Source organism: Triturus cristatus, chromosome 3_1 (assembly GCF_964204655.1).
Source record: "Triturus cristatus chromosome 3_1, aTriCri1.1, whole genome shotgun sequence".
NCBI lineage: Eukaryota > Metazoa > Chordata > Amphibia > Caudata > Salamandridae > Triturus > Triturus cristatus.
Window position 1 is genome coordinate 520,523,347 of NC_140583.1, and position 22,392 is coordinate 520,545,738.

The window sequence follows — 22,392 nt, forward strand, 5'->3', positions numbered from 1 at the left end:
GTCCTTTCACTTGGTGTTCAAGGGGTATATGTGATGGTAAACAGCTGGCTTAACACGCCCTCTAGAGTTTAGCCTAAAGACTGCTCGTATCCACGCTACTAGGATAGCTGGTCTAAAAGGTTGACTTACAACCAATCATCAATAAGGGTCGTTTGGAATGATACACAGTGATCACTAGAATAGTGAGCACTACATATCAGGCCAACTTCTCACAGTCGGTGCCATCTTGTTAACCACGAGTGGCGTCTGCTTTCAGAGGTTGTAACAGAACATCTTTGCCCTGTGGGGCACACCTCAGGTGGATCTTTTTGCCACTTGGGAGAACACTCGGTACCCTCAGTTTTGTGTCCTCCAATATCCATTGCACAAAGCCAAGGCTGAAATGTTTTGCTTGAGGTGGAATTTTCTGCTTCATTATGCATTTCTTCCCATATCCTTGATTCTCCAGGTTCCTAGGAATAGAAAGAGTCACCAATACTCGAGCCAAGCCTTTTCATCACCTCAAACTGACCAAGAGGGTGCGGTCTGCAGACCTTCCCAGACGCTCCTTGGGTTCCACAGCTATGTCTCCCTCTCCTCTTGGGACCTCCAGTTGCCTTTGCAGGCACTGCCTCCCAATTTCTAGACCCTCCACCTTGATGCCTGGAGATGGAGCCCAGCTGAAACTTCGTTCAGCTGTCTCAGGAGGTGGTTGATGTAATTCTGCTGGTGCGTTGCCTCTCCATGAAATTGGTGTTTCTGAGATGTGGAATACATTTGTTGCTTGTTGTTGGACCCAACGCCACCCCTACCCCCCTCCCCTTGAAGGTACACCTGTCTGAAGTCCTTAGTTTTGCTTGTTATCATAGCGGGACTGTGGTGTGAGCACAGTTAAGGGAAATATTGCTGCGTTGTTGGAGGTTCTCTAGCTTCCACACCAGCCATCCTTTGTCAACTCACCATATATGACCAGGTTCTGGAAGTGACTAACACACATTTCTAACAATACCCTTTCTTTTGCCACAATGGGATTTAGATCCGATTTTGAATTTTTTGATGTATGTCCTGTTTAGTTATTCCACAGTTGCCAGTAAAGCCTGTTATCTGTAAGAGACATGTTAGTGATAGATTCCTTACCTTAGAATATCCCCAGGCGTCAGACTGGATCTGGAAAGTTTTCGTCAGGAGTACCCCTGCGCGTCGGAAGGTGGCGTAGTTCGGCTCTGCGTCCATCGCTGGCGTCGGTACGCCGAGATGACGTCACGGAGACTACGTAGGCGCCACCCATGCGCGCTGACGTCAGTTTTTCTTTTTCTGCGCCAGCAGGCGCCGATCCGATTAGAGTACGTACACTAGTCACTTTTTGACTAACTTTTGAGACTTTTTGTCTTTCATTTTAGAGTTAATCCTGCGGGGCCTGTCGCCGTACGATGTCGGTGGCCGACCCCCATGGCGTCTCTACTGTCTGGAGCGCGACCATGACTCCCGGTCATGTTCCGACTGTCTGGCCATGGCTCCAAAGGCCTTACGGGAGCGGTTCCGTAAGCTGCTGGAGGCCCGGCAGGCGTCTCCGTGCCGTTCGAGGTCCAGGGGTCGATCGAGGGACCGACCGCGGAGCCATCATCATCTCTCCTCGGAGTCGAAGTCTTTACACTTGGAATCAGGTAAGAGACGTCATAAGAAGAAGTCGAAGAAGCGTTTTTGCTCTCCGATGTCCCCCCGTCGGTCCGCGGACAAGGGGGCCGGGGGTACCCCTCCCCCTCATGACCCCCCCCCCCGCGGCTCCTTTGAAGCCTGTGAGTCCCGTGGTCTATCCACCTTATCCGGGTCCGTCGGCGACTCTTTCCTTGCTGCCATGGACCGCCTTTTCAGGCCTAGGGCTCCCGCCGGTGCACCTTCGGGCGCCGAGGGCCCTCCCTTGCTGCCGGCTGCGCTGCCGGCGGCTCTGGCGCCACTAGGTCCTCCGGCTCCGCCTGCGGCTCTGTTGCTGGCGCCGCAGTGGGTTCCGTTCATTCCACCACCACCCTTGCCCGGTTTCCCGGTCAATTTTGTCCCTAGTTGGGACCCTAATTGGGACACGGAGCCGGACCGGCGCCGTTCCCGGCACCGTTCGACCCTTTTCATTCCCCTGTCCCTCCCCCGCCGCCGCAGCCTGTTCCACGGGCAGTGGAGGACGGGGACGACGGGGAGGGGTCTGAGGACCCTCTCGCATGGCAGTGCGGGTCAGAACAGGAATGGACAGAAGAGTTGGAGGATGCAGGTGGCCTTGACCTCTCCTTTGAACCTGGCTTTCTTTCTCCTCCTGCTGTGGATATGGAGGAGGACGCTACATATACTATGGTGCTCCGTAGAGCGGCTGAGGCCCTTCACCTTGATCTTCCTACGGTGACCCTCAAAACTAATCTCCTCACTGACGTACTTCAGCTGGCGGCTAGCTCTATGGAGCCCCTGCTACCATTCAATGAGGCGTTAACTGACGTATTGATGGGCACCTGGTCTAGACCAGCAACGGGGGTTCCCGTGGATAAAAACGTAGCCAGGCGTCATCGCCCGGCCCCGGGTGACCCTGCTTTTTTTTGACAACCCACCCGACTCCGGAGAGCCTGGTCATCCAGGCCTCCACTTCCCAAGGCGCGTTCCCAACCGCCCCGCCGGATAAGGAATCCAAGAAGCTGGAACAGTTCAGCCAGAAACTGTTTTCATCTGCTAGCTTAGGGCTGCGGTCGGTGAACACCTCATGCCTCTTGGGCCCATACTCCCACGCTGTGTGGGACACGGTTGCACAGGTGCTGCCTCAGTGTCCTGAGGAGGTTCGGACAGTGCGTTTCCAAGCTTCTGCTGAGTGGAAAGATGCAGCAAAGTTCGCCATCCGGTGTTGACTGGACACCGCAGACTCACTGGGTAGGGCGATTTCCACGACAGTTGCCCTCCATCGCAACACCTGGTTGTGGTCCACTGGGTTTTCAGGGGATGTTCAGAGTTCTCTTATGGACATGCCCTTTGATGGTACTCGCCTGTTTGGCGATAAGACAGATAGTGCGCTGGAGCGTTTTAAGGACTCCCGGGCTACGGCCAAGTCCTTGGGCCCTCCCCTTCGAGTCTGCCCCTCCAGCCATGCCACCTCAGTTCCACCGCATGTCATGGGACCATTTTGGGCTTCTCCAGCAGGAAGTCACGGCCCTCTTGGCCAAGGGGGCCATCCAGCGCGTTCCTGGGTCAGAAGTAGGACATGGTTGTTATTCCCACTACTTTCTGGTCCCCAAAAAGGAGAAAGGGGGCCTGCACCCCATCTTGGACCTCAGGAACGTCAACCGCTTCCTCTGGAAGGAGAAGTTCGAGATGTTGACTCTGGCTCAGGTCTTGGCTGCCCTCGACCCTGGAGACTGGATGGTAGCGTTGGACTTGCATGACGCATATTTTCATATCCCCGTCCTGCCGGCCCACCGGCGTTACCTGCGGTTCACGGTAGGCCAAGGGCATTTTCAGTTGGCCGTGCTCTCCTTCGGCCTTACCAGTGCCCCTCGGGTGTTCACGAAAGTGATGGCGGTGGTCGCATCTCATCTGCGCAGATCAGGGGTTCCAGTCTTCCCCTATCTCGACGACTGGTTGTTGAAGGTGGGCTCGCCCCAGGCAGTAGTCTCCCACCTCCAGACTACGGCCGACCTCCTGCATTTGCTGGGGTTTTCCATCAACGTGCCGAAGTGGCACCTGAGCCCCTCTAAGAAGCCCCTTTTCATCTGAACGGTTCTGGATTCAATGCAGTTTTCGGGTTTATCCTCCCGAGCAGCGAGTCCGGGATATTCAGGCTATGATTCCGACCTTTCAGCCTCTATCCCGGGTTTCGGTCAGGATGACCCTCTGGCTCCTGGGCCTAATGGCCTCCTGCATCCTGCTAGTGCAACATGCCAGATGGCATATGCGGGCTCTGCAGTGGGACCTGAAGTTCCAGTGGGCACAGCATCAGGGCAACCTGTCCAATCACGTCCAGATCTCGGAGTGCACTGCACGACAATTGCAGTGGTGGCTCACGAATCGCGATTGGGTCAAGGGCAGATCCCTCTCCCTTCCCCAACCGGAGCATACAGTGGTGACGGATGCATCCCTCCTGGGTAGGGGCGGCCACTTGAAAGAGGCGGAGATCAGAGGCCTCTGGTCTCCAGCGGAGTTCCGGCTCCATATCAACCTTTTGGAGCTTCGGGCGATCCGGCTTGCACTGAAAGCATTCTTACCCTCTGTCCGGGTAAGTGTTGTGCAGAAGTTCACGGACAACACCACCGCCATGTGGTACTGCAACAAACAGGGAGGTGGGGTCGTGGACCCTCTGTCAGGAGGCTCTTCACCTATGGACATGGCTGGAACATCAAGGCATCACCTTGGTGGTTCAACAGCTGGCAGATTCTCTGAACGCCAGGGCGGACGAACTCAGCCGCCGGTGCATGATGGATCACGAATGGCGTCTGAACTCGGACGTGGCGCAAGGTCTCTTTCTGCAGTGGGGAGAGCCTTGGTTAGATCTATTCGCCACCGAAGAGACCACGTAATGTCATCACTTCTGCGTGTTGGAATTTCTAAGGCGGCACTCGCTCAGCGACGCTTTTCGTCGCGAGTGGGGCTGCGGTCTGTTGTACGCCTTTCTGCCTATACCACTTCTTCCCAGAGTGCTGAAGAAGATTCGGCGCGACCGGGCCCAAGTCATCCTTGTGGCTCCAGATTGGGCCCGACAATACTGCTATCCCGAGCTACTCAGCATGGCGATCGATCCCCCGATCAGACTGCCTCTTCGGGAGGATCTTCTGTCGCAGCAGCAGGGGACGGTCCTCCACCCGAACCTGTCCAGCCTCCACCTCCATGCGTGGAGATTGAGTGGCGACAGTTGACAGCTTTCAACCTTCCTCCCGAAGTCTGTGATGTCATTCTGGCAGCCAGGCATCCCTCCACTAAAACGGTATACGCCTACAGGTGGAACAAATTTGTGGCATGGTGCACAGCAAAGGCTGTAGACCCCCTTTCTGCCCCTCTTTCTGAGGTCCTTCTGTTCCTTCTCTCTTTGGCCCAGCAGGGCTCTGCTCTGGGCACCATCAAGGGTTATCTTTTGGCCATCTCCGCCTTTTTACGGCTTCCAGATCAGCCGTTTCTTTTTAAGTCCCCGGTTGTTAATCGCTTCCTCAAAGGCATTCCACACACGTTTCCTCCCGTGACTTTCATAATGCCTCAATGGGACTTAAATCTTGTCTTGACATATCTGATGTGCGCTCCCTTTGAGCCCCTTCATAACTGTCCCTTACGTCTTCTCACTCTCAAGACGGCTTTTCTGGTAGCTATCACCTCTGCCAGAACAGTGAGTGAGCTCCAGGCGCTCCATTCTAAACCTCCTTTTCTTTTGGTTCACCTGGACAAGCTGGTTTTAAGGACTCGTCCTTTTTTCTTGCCAGAAGGTTGTCACGCCCTTCCACATCGGGCAGACCATCACTTTGTCCACCTTCTTTCCGCATCCTTCAAAAGAGGAAGAGCGGCTCCACCGTCTGGACCCAAAACGTGCACTCTCATTCTATCTAAAGCGCACACAACAGTTCCGGGTGGATGACCAGCTTTTTGTTGGCTTCGTGGGTGCCAAAAAAGGTCGGGCCGTGCACAAATGAACCATCTCCCGGTGGGTCGTTCTGTGCATCAAAGCATGTTACTCGTTGGCCACGAAGGAGCCTCCTGTGGAACTGCGTGCCCATTCTACCAGGGCAACGGCAGCCACTACTGCCTTGGGACGTGGCGTTCCCTTGCAGGACATTTGTCAGGCAGCTACGTGGGCCTCGCTGCACACGTTTACCAAGCATTATTTCCTTGACAGTCAAGTCCGGAGGGACGGCTTCTTTGGCAGTTCTGTCCTCCGTGACTTTCTGGTGTAATCTTGTTCGCCGACCCACCACCGGGGTTGGTATTGCTGGGGTATCTATTCTTTTTTTTATTTTTATATATTTTTATTATTTTGTATAAGTTGTATACAATCACAAATGCTGTTGCATGGATTAACCACCGTTAGTCTAGAGATAATATTACAGTGCTTTTTGTGCGGTTATCTCCTTGCTGGCTAGGTTCTGATAAAGAGGTAGGTGTGAGAATGAAAAGTACAGAAGAATTTGAAATGAGCACGAGAAGAGGACAGAACAGGCAAGTATAGATATATACCTTTTTGACTTAAAACCGTTAGTTTCCGATATGTCAACTGTCGTCCGCTGCAGCGTATATGTTCGGGCCGCTTTCTTATGGGGTATCTATTCTAAGGTAAGGAATCTATCACTAACGTGTCTCTTTCAGATGCACAAGTTTCTACTTGTGTAACGATATATCTGTAAGAGACATTAGTTAGTGATAGATTCCTTATTGCCCCACCCATCCTCCCCGCTCTGCGACCTGATTTCTAGGGTTAAGGTCATCCTTTTTAAGGGCCCTAGTTTCATGGCACCAGTGGTCAGTTTCTTGCATGGCTCTGCGTTCCTGCCTTGGAAAGTCGTGTACAGAACTGACGTCAGCACGCATGGGTGGCGCCTAAGTAGTCTCCGTGACGTCATCTCGGCGCATACAACGCCAGCTACGGACGCAGAGCCGCACGATGCCACCTTCCGACGCGCAGGGCTACTGATGACGAAAACTTTCCGGATCCAGTCTGATGCGTGTTGATATTCTAAGGTAAGGAATCTATCACTAACTAATGTCTCTTACAGATATATCGTTACACAAGTAGTAACTTGTGCAACATTACATTTTTTTTTTCCTGTGGCCATAACCTTGGCGATGTGCGTCAGCAAGTTTCATGCACTGAGTGTCCATCTGCCTTTACAATGCTTCTTCCCAGACAAATTGATCGGCAGAAATAAAGGAGCTTTTCTACCAAAGGTGGTGACCCCTTTTCATCTGGGGCAATACATTACCTTTTACCCACCGCCTCACCCAACCAACGAGAAGGTGAGATTACATCAGCTGAACTCCAGGTAGGTAGTCTATTTTTATATAGACCAAAGCTAAGAAATAGATCTGATGACCAGCTCTTTGTAGAATATACAGTTAGCAAGAAAGGCAAGGCATTTCAGAAAGGGCTTTGTCCCTCTGGATAATACTGTGCATTAAGATGTACTGTGCCCTTGCCAGGAAGGAACTGTCCTAGGGAATGTCATAATCACTCCAGCAGAGCAAAGTCTTCTACATCAGTGCTCGCCAGGAGTATTCCTGTGGCTGAGATGTGATGTGCTGTGACATGGGTTTCTCTTAAAGTCTTTGCTGAGCAGGTTGCATTGATCGGGAGGCGAGAAGGGGTGCTCATGTCACACACTGGGTGCTTCAGGGCGTCCTCATGTGACCGATTCTTCAGACCCACCACCTGGCTTGAGTACTGCTTTTGAATGTATTCCACATGCGAGGAATCCGCCCGTAGACGTATCCATCAGAAGATAAAGTTACTTATCTTCTAGAACTGTCTTTTTAGTGGATACTCCATCTACCTTCAGATTACCTAGTGATTCCTCACACAACCCTGTCATGAAGGGTTGTTATAGGTCATTAATAATAAGATTCCAGTTTAGATTGTCGCACTGCACTGCCTCAAATTGTTCTGCCTCTATGACTCGGAAAAAATGGACATGGAACTGATCTCAGTGCACCAGTGCCTAATGACTCCAGTGACATCACCCTGGTGTTGCTTCCAGCGCAGAGATTGAGTTAGTGTCCGCTACCGGCTTGGGAGGACAATGGTAAAGTTTCTGCATCCAATCTGGCATCTGTTGATATTCAAAAAGTGGTATTCTACAGGTAGAGAATCCACCACAAAGACAGTTACCGGAAGTAACCCCTTCTTTTATGCTTGTCCTTTTATTGATACGTCCAAAGATCACCATGCAAACAAAATGTATTTAAAAAGTTTAAGCTGTTTTGTGTAAGCTAGCCTCCGTGCTCACCCTTCTGCTGAATGTGTATCCCCCAAATGTTTGGAAGAGCAGATAATTATATGTTGTAAATTGCCATTCGTCACAGTACTGCTGGGCACATTACAAAAGAAGAAAGTGGTGATTTTCCAATTTGATTGCTGAAGAAACACCTAATGTTTAGCTGCCTTTAGAATTGCCTATTTTCTGTAAACCTGAATATATTTAATGCAACTTAATTTTCAGTGTTGCTGTGACATCTATATGTCGGAATTTAAAAAGTACAAGGGAATCATTTATTTTTGATTTTTCAGGCTAAGGTGCTTCGTGAGAGCAAACCCATCCCCAATCTGATTTTTGCAATTGAGCAATATGAGAAATTTCTGATCCATCTGTCAAAGAAGTCTAAGGTAAAACATATGGTTTCATATTTTAATGCAAATTGGCTTGTTGTATCTGTTTTACTCAAGTTTGGTTGTTAAAAACAGACATCACTGGATCCAAGTGGCAGCCTTTCTTGATCTGCTTGGAAACGTTTGGTAAAGATGCCATGCGGCTCTGTTGCTGCTGCAAGAAAACCTCCTAATGATGCTGAACACAAACTGCTGAAAAATCTTTGAGCTCAAGCATGAAGCCTGATGAGGGCTCAGATGAGGAATTGCCAGGAAATAGACTCAATTGTGCTACTACTACAACATTCCTGTGGTGTCAGTTCTATGCTTCACAGATGCCAGGATCCAGCGCTCACTTAGGGCCCTTTTTATGCGCAACGTGGTGCAAAAGCAACCCAACACAGAAATGAGATATGAGGCCACACAAGGCCGCTTTGCATGTTCCCGAGTGGCTTCATAAATCTGAAGTAATGCATTGCAGCTCAAATTGCTGTGTTGCCTTACTCTACCCTGACAAGGCGTTCCATGAGTATTGCATGGTGTTCCCATGCAACTCCCATGGTTTTTGATGCATTCCTAGATTTACCAGAAGTGGTAGACACATGTAGGAAGCTGGCTCTTTATATAGTATACCAAAAAGAGGGATACTGTGCAAAGAGTCCAGGTATCCCCTATAAGTGGACAGGGGCTTGCATTAGGAATCCTAAGCTGCTCTTCTCTGGGGTAGTGTGATTGAGCAGCTTTAGGCTTATCAGAAAGGAGTGTTAGACAGCTGAAATACACAGTCAATAAATGATGCACACAACTCAATAAGGAGATCTGCACCAATTTATAAAAATAACACGTATGTTATACAACTTTAGGCACGAAGATCATCGAAATCAGGTAAGTACATTTCGAGTTATGAATTTTTATGGTTTTTAAAAATGGACACAGTGCAATTTCTGAAGCAGTAATGTTATCCTATGGAGGAAGGATATACACTGCATACAAGTACTTCACAGCGACTTAGAGGACCAGTCTCCTACACTTAATGTAAGTATGGGGTAAGGTCCAAGGCTGCACCAACAGGTCACATGGGGTGGCCAGGTGCAGAGGTGCTTTGCGGCATCGGGTGCCCAATATTGTCCTAGGGGGAATCGGTCCAATCGAAAAAGAGGTTGCAGGCTTGGACAGGGAAACCAGTCAGGCTGAACCAACAGGGGAGTTCAGTTCTCACGATGCTCGGACATGGGGAGACCTTCAGTCCACTTCCACTCGGGTGCAGAGGTGTTTGGAAGGGTCTGCACCAAGAGGCAGCAGGCGGCATTCATAAGTCCCCTTCTGGCAAACGCAACGTGAGCTTTTTCTCTGGAGGGCAGGGGGACCATGCTGTCACTGTTGGCCCACTTCAACTCGGGCTTGAAGCGACAGGTGCATCTTAGCAGACGTCCTGCAGCTTGGTGTCTCCAGCTCAGAACCCTTGCTGCCTTTCAATGAAGCCTTGACGTACGTTCTTCTCGGCACCTGGTCCAAGCTCAGCACAGGGGCTACTATGAATAGAATGATTGCCTGCCACCATCACCCTGCACCAGGCGACCCAGTTTGCCTCTCTGCCCACCCCACAAAGCTTGGTGGTTCAAACTTCCACTTCACATGGCGCGTTCCCTTCCGCACCCCTGGACAGGGAATCCAAGAGTCTGGAAAGCTTTGGGAAGAAAATTTTCTCCTCCGCCAGTCTAGCATTGCGGTCGGTGAATACCGCCTGCTTTTTCAGCCGTTATTCCCATTCGATATGGGACAAGTTACTTACCTTCGGTAACACCTTATCTGGTAGAGACATGATCTAGCCGCAGGTTCCTTACCGACCCACCCATCTTCCCTGCACTGTGGGATTGTTGTTCGTGTCAGGGCTGTTCCTTTTCAGGGCCCTAGCCGTCTTTTTTAAAACATGGTCAGTCACTTCATGTCTCCGCTCTTCCGGCGTGGAAAGTCGTGAAAAGTACTTACATCAGCGCGCTGGAGTGGTGGTTATATTGATGGAGCAGACGTCACAATGATGATGAACACGAAGCCGATGAAGTCACGCGGAGTCGACCCACACCACCTACCGGCGCACAGAGGTACTGCCAAGAAAAATCTTCTGATCCAGTCTGACGCCCGGGAGTTTAAAGGTAAGGAATCTGTGGCTAGATCATGTCTCTACCAGCTAAGGCGTAAGTAACTTGTCATATACTGCCAGTCAGGTCCGTCAGGATAGTCATTTGTTCTGTGCTGGAGGTCGTTTTGGTCTTAGCCATTCCTGACTCACCTGCTATACTCTTTATTCACAAGGTGAGGAATTTGCGGTTAAAAGTATCCATCAGAAGAATAACTTACTTACCTTTGGTAATGCTCTTTCTGGTGGATACTCTTGCAGATTCCTCACCGCCCTCACATCTCCCTGTTCTTTGGAATGGACCCATTTTCCATCTAAAATGGTTCCAAACTATAGTTCTGCACATTGATCATGGGCAGTTTGCGGTTGGGCTCTTCATCGGTCCATTCTTCTGCAGGTGTTGCAAACATTGCTCTAAAGGGTACGAACTATGAGAGGGTACGAGACTTTTAAAAGAGAAGGTTGTTACTTCTTTGTGCCGAAAATGACAGGGGTCTCGACCTCTGAATGCCTTCCTGTGGAGGGGCAAATTCAAAATGCTCCCTCTGGCCCAGATCCTTTCTGACCTGGACCCCAGCAACTGGATGGTGTACTTAGACGTGTAGCACATATATTTTCATATCCTCTTTCTGCAGTTGCACAAACTTTGCTTGCGATTTAAGTTAGTTCTGGAGCATTTCCAGTTTGCAATGCTCACTTTCGGCCTTACAATTGCCCCTCAGTCACAAAGTGATGGCAGTAGTCTCAGCCCATCTTCAGTGGTCAGGGATACCAGTTTCCCCCCAACCTAGATAACTGTCTGTTGAAGGTGGGCTTACAATAGTCAGTGTTAGCCCACCTCCAGATGATAGCAAACCTTTTGACACAGTTTAGGTTCACTACCAATGAGGTAAAGTTGCACTAGATTCCTTCACAAAGGCGTTTGTTCACTAGAGCTGTCTTGGGCATTGTGCCATTTCGGGCCTTTCTTCTGTCACAATGAGTCTAGGACATTCAGGTTATCATCCTGTTGTTTCATTCTCGGGCCTGGCTCATGGTGAGAGCAGTTTTGAGGCTTCTTGGTATCCTACCTCCTCCTTGTTGGCAACGCCAGGTGCACATGCGGGTTTTGCAATGAAATCTGTAGGTCCATTAGGCCCAATATCAAGAAAATCTGACGGATATCATGAGGATCTCAGAGGAGATGGCTCAAGATCTACAGTGGTAGCTGCTCATTCAAAATTGGTCCAGCTCCAGGCCCCTTTCCCTTCCTCACCCAAAGTTGATGGTGGTGATGGACGCGTCTCTGTTGGGCTTGGGAGGTGGAGATCAGAGGGCTGTTCTCCGGCAGAAGGCTGACACCACATCAATTTGTTGGGAGTTTCGTGTCATTTGACTGGCTCCGAATGACTTCCTGATGTCCATCATTGGAGGGTTTATACAGGATGTCATGGACAACACCACTCTTAGTAGTGTCATGCTTCATCATTGGAATCCTCCCCCCACCCTAGCAGGGCAATGCCACCAGGGCAGACTCAATCTCCTCAAAGACTAACGGAAGGAGGGAGTTCTTAAATAAATCGTACTGGACTACACTGAAAAAAGAGGGGATCCAGATTAAAATTTAAAATACCTTAGTGTTGATAAGGAAGTAACTAGGGCACTAGGTATGATGATTAAAAACCTAATCTAAATAAGTAAATGGAGATTGACTCACACCCATGTCCTATCTGCCAACATGTTTCTGCCCATTTATGTTAGCCTAAACGGGGAAATGAAGCTCCCATTGGACTAATAGTAACAATCAAACCCAGAATCTGTCTGGAAGATAAAGAATTAAGGAAATGCACGAGAGACTGGACGGTCCTAATGATAAGAACTGCTAAAAGACTCAGATGCCCTAGCAATCCAGATAAAAGCCAGTGAGAGTAATCTTAAGGTATGTATGAGTACAACAACCTACAAGAAAAAACTGGAAGACTCAATCAAAAAGACCTAAAAAGGTTCTCACATGAGACCTAACCATATGCAAAAGAGGATTTTGTGTAAAAACCCGCCTCGAGGTCAGACGACTTATCACGAAACAGTGTGTTAGCAGAATCTGAAGTCGGGTACCAGAGATATGGAAGACAATGAAGAGGTAGACATTGGAATCAACGTGGGTACCAAGGTCAACGAGGGTTCCTCCACCCAACACCACAGTTTGGACCCCCACAATGCCCAGGGGTGGGCGGCTGGGCTGGAAACTATGGAGTTCCCCATAACTATGTTCTATCTGCCTTTCTACTATCCTCCCTCCACCCAGAACATACCTTGGTATTACCCCCAATAAGTTGGCGCCTTTTTTAGAATGAGGCAGGGGTAAGGAAAAAGGAAAGGAGTATCCTGGCAGGACTTGGACATGGAGAAAGACAGCGATACAAAACGGGAAGAGCAGCCGAGCATGAGCAAGTCGTAGCCCCCCCGCAGAAAACATGGTAATAAACTTCAGTAATCAAACCCTTACTAGCACAGAGAATGCAATCCTGAACAAAGGATTAGGGTTTGTCCCAACACCCAAAGAGACATCTTCAGACTAAGAATGGAAACGGCAGATTTCTTGAGAAAAATTAAACTTAGAGTATATTTCCAAGATAGGCCCTGCATTGAACAAGAGGTGAACACAGGTCGATTTTGTCCTTTAAAAAAGCCGTGAATAGAGGGATTCAATAATGTGAGCAAATCAGAAAGAAGGGTGCTGAAAACATTGGTAGCTGATGATTCCATTGTAATAAAATCACCGGACAAAGGAGGAGCTGGAGTGATTCTTCTAGAAGAAATGTATCAGGAAGAATGTATGAGATTACTCAATGACTCACAATATTAAAAACGACTTAGTAAGAACCCCTCAAGACAGGTGCAAGATGAAGTAGCCATTAAAGTGAATGAGGGCCTAGAGAAATGCTGGGTAACGAAACTCGAGGCACAATTCTTAATCCAAAAAAGAACCCCACACTCCTTCTATACAATACCAAAAGTGCACAAACAGAACTTTTCACCACCTGGGAGACCAATTGTCTCGGGATTGGCTCTAATTTAGAGCTCCTCCCACAATTCTGTGATGTGTTCCTCGAGCCACTGTTCCAACAAATACCAACTTACCGACAGGACACAAAAGAGGTTTTAAATATGATAGAGTTTTCGTTTGACACTTCCAAGGAACTCCTTACCAGTTCTGATGTAGAGTCCTTATATACAAATATCCCTCAGGAGGCCACACTACAAGTAGTGGAAAGAATCCTAAACACAACTAAGTGGGATTCCATTAACCCACAGGAATTTGTACTGGATCTGGCATACCTAGCATTCACACGAAACTTTTGGAATTTGGGGAACAGTACTACTTACAGGCGCATTACATTTCAATGGGTAGCACCTTTGCTCCAAATATGACTTGGAAACATTATATAGACAACATGTTGGTAATATGGAGGGGTACCACAGCTCAAGCTACAATCTTTGCCAATTAGCTGAATGCCCTCGACCCCCATCAGAGATTTACAATGACATTGCGGGGCCTGATGATACAAGAAAGACAGGGAAGGTTGATCACTGAAGTATACTACAAACCAACAGACTGGAACAACCGGTTACTGTATGAGAGTTTCCATCGGCGAGGCCTGAGAAACAAGCATTGGCATAGCCAATAGGTCTCACCTTTGGGACCTTATAAGTGTTTAGCCATGCAACAGTTGCATAACTAAACACTTATAAGGTCCCAAAAGCGAGACCTATTGGCTATGCCAATGCTTGTTTTAACTGCTGCAATCTAGTGAAGCCTCACGGAGAACATCAAAGCGGCCGTGCGGCCACGAAAGTGATCGCGATCAAACATCAAAGCGGCCGTGAAAGTAATCGCGATCAAGCGCGGCGCGGGCGCCCGCGCACTGTAGCTCTAGGCTGGCCTGGTAGCACTTTTTGGAGCCCTCACAAAATGTCTCGCCAGACCAGCGCATGCGCTGGGTCCGGCGAGACCTAAAAACCTACTAATAGGACAATTTTTGCTGTGACGACACAATTGCACTGAGAGAGAAGAATACAAAATACACAATAAAAAAACTACAAAGCAAACTCTTAGAAAAAAACGACCCCAAAAGAGAGTGGTGAAGGCCAGACAAAAGAGCACTAAGCAATAACAGGGACCAGCTTCTCCAGACATGGCGCAGACAGGATAGTGACCAATTAATCTGTGTGTCCACCTATAATACACTGTCACATGCTTTCCAGAAAATCATTAACCCTGTGAGAAGTTGGCCTGATGTATGATGTCACTAGTTCTAGTGTACACCCTATATCAGTCCAAACAACCCTTATGGTGATTGGTTGTAAAGTCAACCTTATAGACCAGCTATCCTAGTGGTAGCATGGACAAGAGCAGTCTTAGGCTAAACTCTGAATGGCATGTGAAGCCAGCTGTGATACCATATATAATCCCTTGAATACCAAATGAAAGGACACCACAACAGATATATATATAAAATAAAGTGTATTTATTCTAGTCAAACCCTCAGCACTCTTTATGAGATTCGAGGTAAGTACAACACAGTCTTATTTAAGCATACATTAAGTCACACAGGTAAGTAATACAGTTAGGCCCTAGGGGCCACGCAAACCATATACTAATGAAGTGGTATAAGGACCACTGTCACGGAAATAGGATAGGCCTAGGTCGAGGGAATCGCTGGGGCTACACTACACTACCAACAGTTAGGAAGTGGGAGGCCCACGGGATTCAGGTGCAGAGTGGAAACACTCACGCGTAATGCGTATAGTCGGTAGAAATAGTACAGTTTCTAAATAAGCAGTTTAAGGACACTTCTGAAGCAACTAGAGAGTCGAGACTCGGAAACTAGACCCTAGGATAGTCACTACCCTTGTGAACACCGAAGTACCCAATTTACCTAGCCCACAGGCCTCTGGTGCATAGGTGTGAACTTGCGTCGGGTTTCGTGGTGGACTTCTATGGATGCCTGAAGGAAAGTTGCTGACAGGCAGTCAGTGCAGAGTGTCCAGTGGATCCCAAGGCCGGGATCGAGAAGGAAGGGTACCTGCAAGCAGAAGGGACAGAGTCAGGGTCACTAGCCAGTGACCACGTGGAACCAGGAGGGAACCAGGCGATGTCGTGAAGATTGCAGGTGAAGGGTGAAGCTTGTCGCTGCAGCCACGGGTACCAGGAGACGTCGAGGACGACCAGGACCAGGAGGCGAGCTGTCCCACGAAGGCTCTTGCTGTCGGCGGCGTCGAAGTCGAACTAGGACTCACCAAGCCTTGGCAAGAGGAACCCACGAAGAACGGAGGACTTGCTTCTGGTGCAGACCAGGAAGGTCTGGGGTGCTTCTCTTTTGCAAAGAAGCGGGAGCCAGTCTGGAGGAGCCAAACCAGCAGTGAAGATTTCAAGGTGTGTCGTCACAAAGGCCGCTAGCCAACGGGCAAGCAACCGGACAGACGCGGCAAGCAGGAAAATGCAGAAGGGCCCCACGCAGGACTCGTGGAGTGTGGGGGGCTGATCTTCGGTGCAGATGGTGCTTGGGGTTGGGGCTTCTCAATCCCCGGTGCACAACTTCGAGGGTACCTCAGAAGCTGCGCTGGAAGATACTCGCCACTTTTCCCAGGTAGCCGGTCCCACGTCTCTCGTCGCCTCCACGGATCTCAGCTCGGCTGTGGATGTGGATCAGGGTCGGAGAAGTCTGGAAGTCAAGGCTCTGGTCGGGCTCTGCAGTCGGTCCCTCGTAGAACTTCAGCAAAGCAAAGGGTAAGTCTCTTGATGGTGCCTGTTTGCACAGGGTAGCCACTCCTTGGCCACAAGGGAGATTCTTCAGTCTTCTTCTTTCGTCGAATGTTGAAGGTCCAGAGTTTCTGTTCAAGTTGCAGGTTCAGGATAATCTAATCTCCTGGGACCCAGCTACCACTCTTATACTAATCTGGGGGGCTGGGTTGCCTGCTAGGTCACGCCTTATGGGTGGGACCTGGGAGGGGGGTGGTTACACCCCCTTCCCTTTGTCCAGTTTCGCGCCAGGACTGGGGGTGGTGTGCCCCAGCACCGGTTTGAACTGGACTATGCATGGGACACCTTGTGTGCCCCAGGCAGTGTCTCGTTTCATTCATCCCTCCCTGCCCCAATACACTAAGGCCTGTCTGGGGTGGTGCTCGCACCTCCCAAGGCAGAAAACCTATTGTCCAAACCTCCCTTGCCGGGATCACTCCCAGCAGCAGGAGGTCAGACTTGTGTCGTGGCAGCAGCATCCATTTTGTGATGCTGGGGCTCTGGTTAACTTTAACCGGGTAAGTAGGTTACAACATGTCTTCTCCCTCTAGAAGGGAGGGATAATATCCTCATCCCCAGAAATGGGATGGGGGTATTATTCCAAAGTGTTAGACACCTTACATGACCTGTTTTGATAAAGCCAAACCATAGTTACCATAACCGTTTAAGATTATAAGGCACTTTAAGAGTATATGGTAGGCTATATCATAGAACAGCCATAAGGACATGGTTCCGAAAGCTGCAGACAGGCTCAGCTCATGCTAGAGCACCATCTCACATGTTACCAAGCACTCTGCCTCCAGGATTGTTAAGGCCTGCCATAGGAGTGGCTGATAGGTACACATGTGTCTATATATAAGGTAGGTATAGGAATACTACACCTAAGCAAGGAGTGATTACACAACCTTGCCCCAGCTGAGTGATCAGCCAGTTGTGTCATAATGGAAGGCCAGGCCAGGGGTGGCATAATACATGCTGCAGCCCCTGGTAGGCCTAGGGTACACCTATGCCCTGGGTACCTCAGGTACACTGTACAGGGGCCATAAGGTGATCCTATCCAAATGGGTTATGCACCTAAAGTACATAGTATTAATTTAGAGAGAGAACAGCAGGGCTGTAGGTCTGATTAGCAGGCCCACAGCCACATCTAAGTCGAAAACCAGTAAAGCAAAAGCAAAAAGTGGGGGTGAACATAGAAAGCAGACCCTACTCTCCTACAAACCCAAACTGGAATATGCTACAAATTTGTGGTCTTTAAAATTGAGAAACCCCTGTTCTCGTTTAAGAGAGGGACAAGCATAAAAGACCTGCTGGTTCACACACGACTTAAAAGAAATTGCAGTTCAAAACACTCAGACCACACTGTGAAACCATCCGCTGCCCTTGGGACATTCACCATGAGGAGAGGGTAGCGCATGTCCATTGACAAAAAATGTCAAGGAGATTGATGTGGGCCTCAGATCACCCTGAAAAATCAATTGAACACCTTACGAACAGTAATACCAAGAATGTGGTATACATAATCAGATGTCCATGTAACCTCCTATATGTGAGTATGACAACGAGACTAGTTTGCATCAGAATATATGAACACCGGAGTACAATCCGGTGTAAGGGAGAAGCAAGTAGACTTACACAGCACTACATTAACAAAGGCCACAAAGATAGCGAAATGTAGTGGTATGTGCCAGAAAAACTTGTACAGACCCACCCAGATATGGGTGGGCCTTTGCTAGCGTTTGAACAAAGATGGTTCTACAGACTATGCACGGACCTGTTATGTCTCAATGATGAAATCCAATGGGATAGCTTAAAACATTAAGCCTAAACTATGTGGCAATTCAGTTTACATAAGACCCCCCACAGAGGAAAAGCCACCAGTCTATCCCCCACCCTCAGAAAACAATAAGGTGTCGGAATGTCCTACCTCCAGTCAGTATTACCTTATACACAATGTATATAGTACATAAAAAGCTCCTTGTATTGATTAAGCGATCCTTCTTTTGTCTCAGCATCTCTAGTAATAACTGGTCGGTGTGCAAACTTCACACTTTTTTAATCCCCCCCCGGGGGACTATCTCCCCTTCATTGAACAAATTATGGAAATTGTCTCTGGAAATGTCGACTCGGCCACGTCCCAAATCTTCCTCGTTGATTTCAACCTTCACTGGGCTAAACCCAAAGACCACGCTGTATCCTGCCTTAAATCTTTCCTATATGATCAAGAGCTGACTCAGTATTGTGACCGGCCAACTCATATTAAAGGTGAAATTCTAGACCTCATCATTGCCAAGGATCAATCCATCTCATTGGACACCAATACCCCTTGCGATTGGTCCAACCACCACTGCATCCTATTTTATATTAACAGAGAGGTTTCTTAGAGGAAGGCCCTACCAATGAAATCAAAGATTTGGAAAAGGGACCTCAGATCTATCAATTCTGATGAACTAGCAGCCCAATGTAAATCTGCCCTCTCCAAATCAGACCTGGTTGAGGTTCAGTTACTCACTGACTTTTAAAACTCTACCATCTCTAACATCATGGACGACATTGCACCACCAAAAAAAAATGCTTCAACAAAAATATCCAAACCTTGGTTCAACGACAATTTAAACTCTGAACGCCGCAATCTAAGAGCAGTTGAACGATCCTGGAAATCCAATCTCTCCTCGGACCGACTAAAACTTCTAAGAGATGTTAGGAGCCCCTACAACAAACTAATCAAGAACGCTAAGGCGATTACTTTAGATACAAACTTGACCAGGCCGCTAACCGCTCCAAGAAACTCTTTGAACTGGTTAAACAGCTCCAAACCACTCTGATTCTGGAGGCAGCCCGCCCTCATGCGACAAATTGGCTGCTTTCTTCACAGAGAAAAGAAAGCAAGTCTCATCAACATTGAACTCACCTCTAAAAGGCTCTACTGCCAACTACGGGGCCAATACCACCTCCGGACCTCTCTGAGAAGCTCAGCCTGAACACCAAGAACAATGCATCATGGGGCACCTTCACTCCCCTCAGTGAAAAAACATCAACAAGATTCTTCAAAGTATCAACCCATCTAATCATTTCAGCAACCCCTTGCCTCCTTCCATCTTCAAAGAAATCAAGAATGTCCTCATCCCCACCTGGACAAGGATTGTAAAAGCTTCACTGTCACAGGGCTCGATCCCAGATTGCCTAAAAGCAGCCCAGGTATTACACATACTAAAAAAAAAATGCTGATAGGGCTAACTTTAACAACTTCCGCCCTATATCCAACATCCCTACCCTAGCCAAGCTCCTAGAGAAATGCGTCCAATCCCAACTCTGTGCGCACATAGAGAACTTCCAACTCCTAGACCAGCATCAATCTGGCTTACAGAAGGGGCATAGCACTGAATCAGCTCTCATTCACATCTTGGATGACATCTTAAAAATGCTCGACGAAAATGAATCCTGCCTCTTAATCCTCCTTGATCTTTACTCCGCTTTCGACACGGTCAATCACGATAACATCATATCCATTCTGAAGAACAGAATGGGTTTCTCTGGTCAGGTGCGACAATGGTTCTCGTCTTTCCTCCACCACAGATCACAGCGAGTCAAGGTGAACCACACTCTTTCCCAGCCCTCTCCAGTACTCATGGGGGTCCCCCAAGGGTCCGCCCTATCTCCCATACTATTCAAACTGTTCTTGGAACCTTTAGCTAATGCACTAAATTCCACGGACATTCTCTTCCACATGTATGAGGACGAAACACAACTCTATTTGAAACTCTCCTCCCCGGACAACTTAATCTCACTCAACTCTATCCTAACGTCTACTCAAAACTGGTTAACCGAGAACCACCTCCTGCTCAACACCTCCAAAACAGAATTCCTTATCATCTCTCCTCCGAACCACATCCCCATGAAATACCTTTGGTTGAATCACCTCACTGCCTTCAACTGCTCCCCCCTCTTTATACACACAGAAGGGGCATAGCACTGAATCAGCTCTCATTCACATCTTGGATGACATCTTAAAAATGCTCGACGAAAATCAATCCTGCCTCTTAATCCTCCTTGATCTTTCCTCCGCTTTCGACACGGTCAATCACGATAACATCATATCCATTCTGAAGAACAGAATGGGTTTCTCTGGTCAGGTGCGACAATGGTTCTCGTCTTTCCTCCACCACAGATCACAGCGAGTCAAGGTGAACCACACTCTTTCCCAGCCCTCTCCAGTACTCATGGGGGTCCCCCAAGGGTCCGCCCTATCTCCCATACTATTCAAACTGTTCTTGGAACCTTTAGCTAATGCACTAAATTCCACGGACATTCTCTTCCACATGTATGAGGACGAAACACAACTCTATTTGAAACTCTCCTCCCCGGACAACTTAATCTCACTCAACTCTATCCTAACGTCTACTCAAAACTGGTTAACCGAGAACCACCTCCTGCTCAACACCTCCAAAACAGAATTCCTTATCATCTCTCCTCCGAACCACATCCCCATGAAATACCTTTGGTTGAATCACCTCACTGCCTTCAACTGCTCCCCCCTCTTTATACACACAGCCAAATCTCTTGGAATCACCCTGGACAAGCATCTGAACATGAAGACTCATATCGGGAATGTGTGTAAGGGAGCTAATCACTTGATGAGGACACTCAGAAATATCGACCCATTCCTTCCACAATCTGATTTCAGGAAGGTGGTCCAAGCGCTTGTGTTGCCGAGACTAGACTATGGCATCGCTACGCTCTGTAGACTCCCCAAATATACCTTGGCTCCTCTAAGGGCTTCTCTGAATGCTGCGGCTATGCTCGTTACAGGTACCAAAAGAAACGCGCACATATCCCCAGTCCTAAAATCCCTTAAATGGTTGCCTTATGAACCTCAAATTCAGCTAAAGACGGCTTGTCTGGTACACAAAGCCCTACATTTCAAAACACTCAGTTACCTAGCTCAAAAACTTGAACTATCTGGGGGCGGTAGACCCTCAAGAAGTGTGAACTCTTTCCTCCTGAAACCACAAATCTTTATCAAAAGGAAAACCTGCCAATGAGCCTTCTCCGGCGCTGCGCCGAAGATCTGGAACTCTCTTCCACCTGAAGTATGCAGAATCTCCTCCACGGCTGCCTTCAAACTGGAAGCCAAAAGATTCCTAATGAACAAGTTCTTACCTTAAATGGGTTATGATCATCCGCTCGAAAACCCTGATCCTACAACCATTAAACCTTCATCTGATGCCTCTCTTCTTTACCTCATTGTTTGCCCCCCTCTTAGCCCGATTCGTATTACTTGTTGTATTTTTCTCCTTTGACCCCTTTGTACTGTAATTATTCATGTTTATTATGCTTTTTTTATGTCAATATTGCATTTATTACCTTTCTTCCATCCTTTTGTAACGCTATGATATCCTTCGGGATCTTGTTTGCGCTATATAAAACTTTATAAATAAATATTGAATTGTGTTTCACATATCTACCCCCTGAATATAACCAGGCGGAGGGATTCTTAAAAATCCCAAATGTAAAAGAAGAAACAAGATCTACATGGTAACTCAAGTTTGTAGTCAGTATTAACATAGGTAACACAATCAATACCAAGTCTCATATGAGTAATTACATATCCCCAACTCATCCCTATATGTACAAAAAAATCTCCTGTGCGAAAGATATAACACAAAGAAAAAGAAACAAACGGGATCTGGGGCAAAGAAAACACGGGATCATCGCAGTCCAACGTTTGGACCACATGTAATGTCTGTTCGCCTGACCTATATCCTGTCACGCGTGTGCTGAATTCAGGAGGCACGCAAAGGATGCACAAGCTCATCCTGAATGGCGCAACCTGTACCAGTGGCACAGAGTGGGTGAGGGATGGGTATTACCGAGTGGCATATATTTTGATGAAATAAGTTTGGGGTGCCACACTCTGGGGTGATATTCTCAAGACCAACCACTTAAATTATTATAATAGGATAGAAATCCACTTGCGTCAGAGATGGCTTTGGAGTGCGTGCAACACGTAAATGTCATTGGCAACGCTTTGAGTTAGACATAGGGGGGCACAACTGTTGGACACTGAAAAGTAGAACCTCTACGAATGTTGGTGCGTTAGGAGACATTATCATCTAAATATCTAATGACTAGTTCACGCACCAAACACACAAAAGGGTGTGTTTACTTGTAATGAATTCAGAAACTGGTTGC

General features: G+C 48.1%; 1 protein-coding gene across 3 annotated transcripts in view; it reads left to right on the plus strand.

The window, feature by feature from the left end:
- FANCI (FA complementation group I) overlaps nt 1-22,392 on the plus strand; it is a 556,119-nt gene that overhangs the window by 516,371 nt on the left and 17,356 nt on the right. For all 3 annotated transcript variants that reach the window (XM_085644440.1, XM_085644438.1, XM_085644439.1), the window contains exon 36: nt 8,204-8,299. In XM_085644440.1, the coding sequence (XP_085500566.1) occupies nt 8,204-8,299 (96 nt within the window). The remainder of the gene's footprint in view (nt 1-8,203; nt 8,300-22,392) is intronic.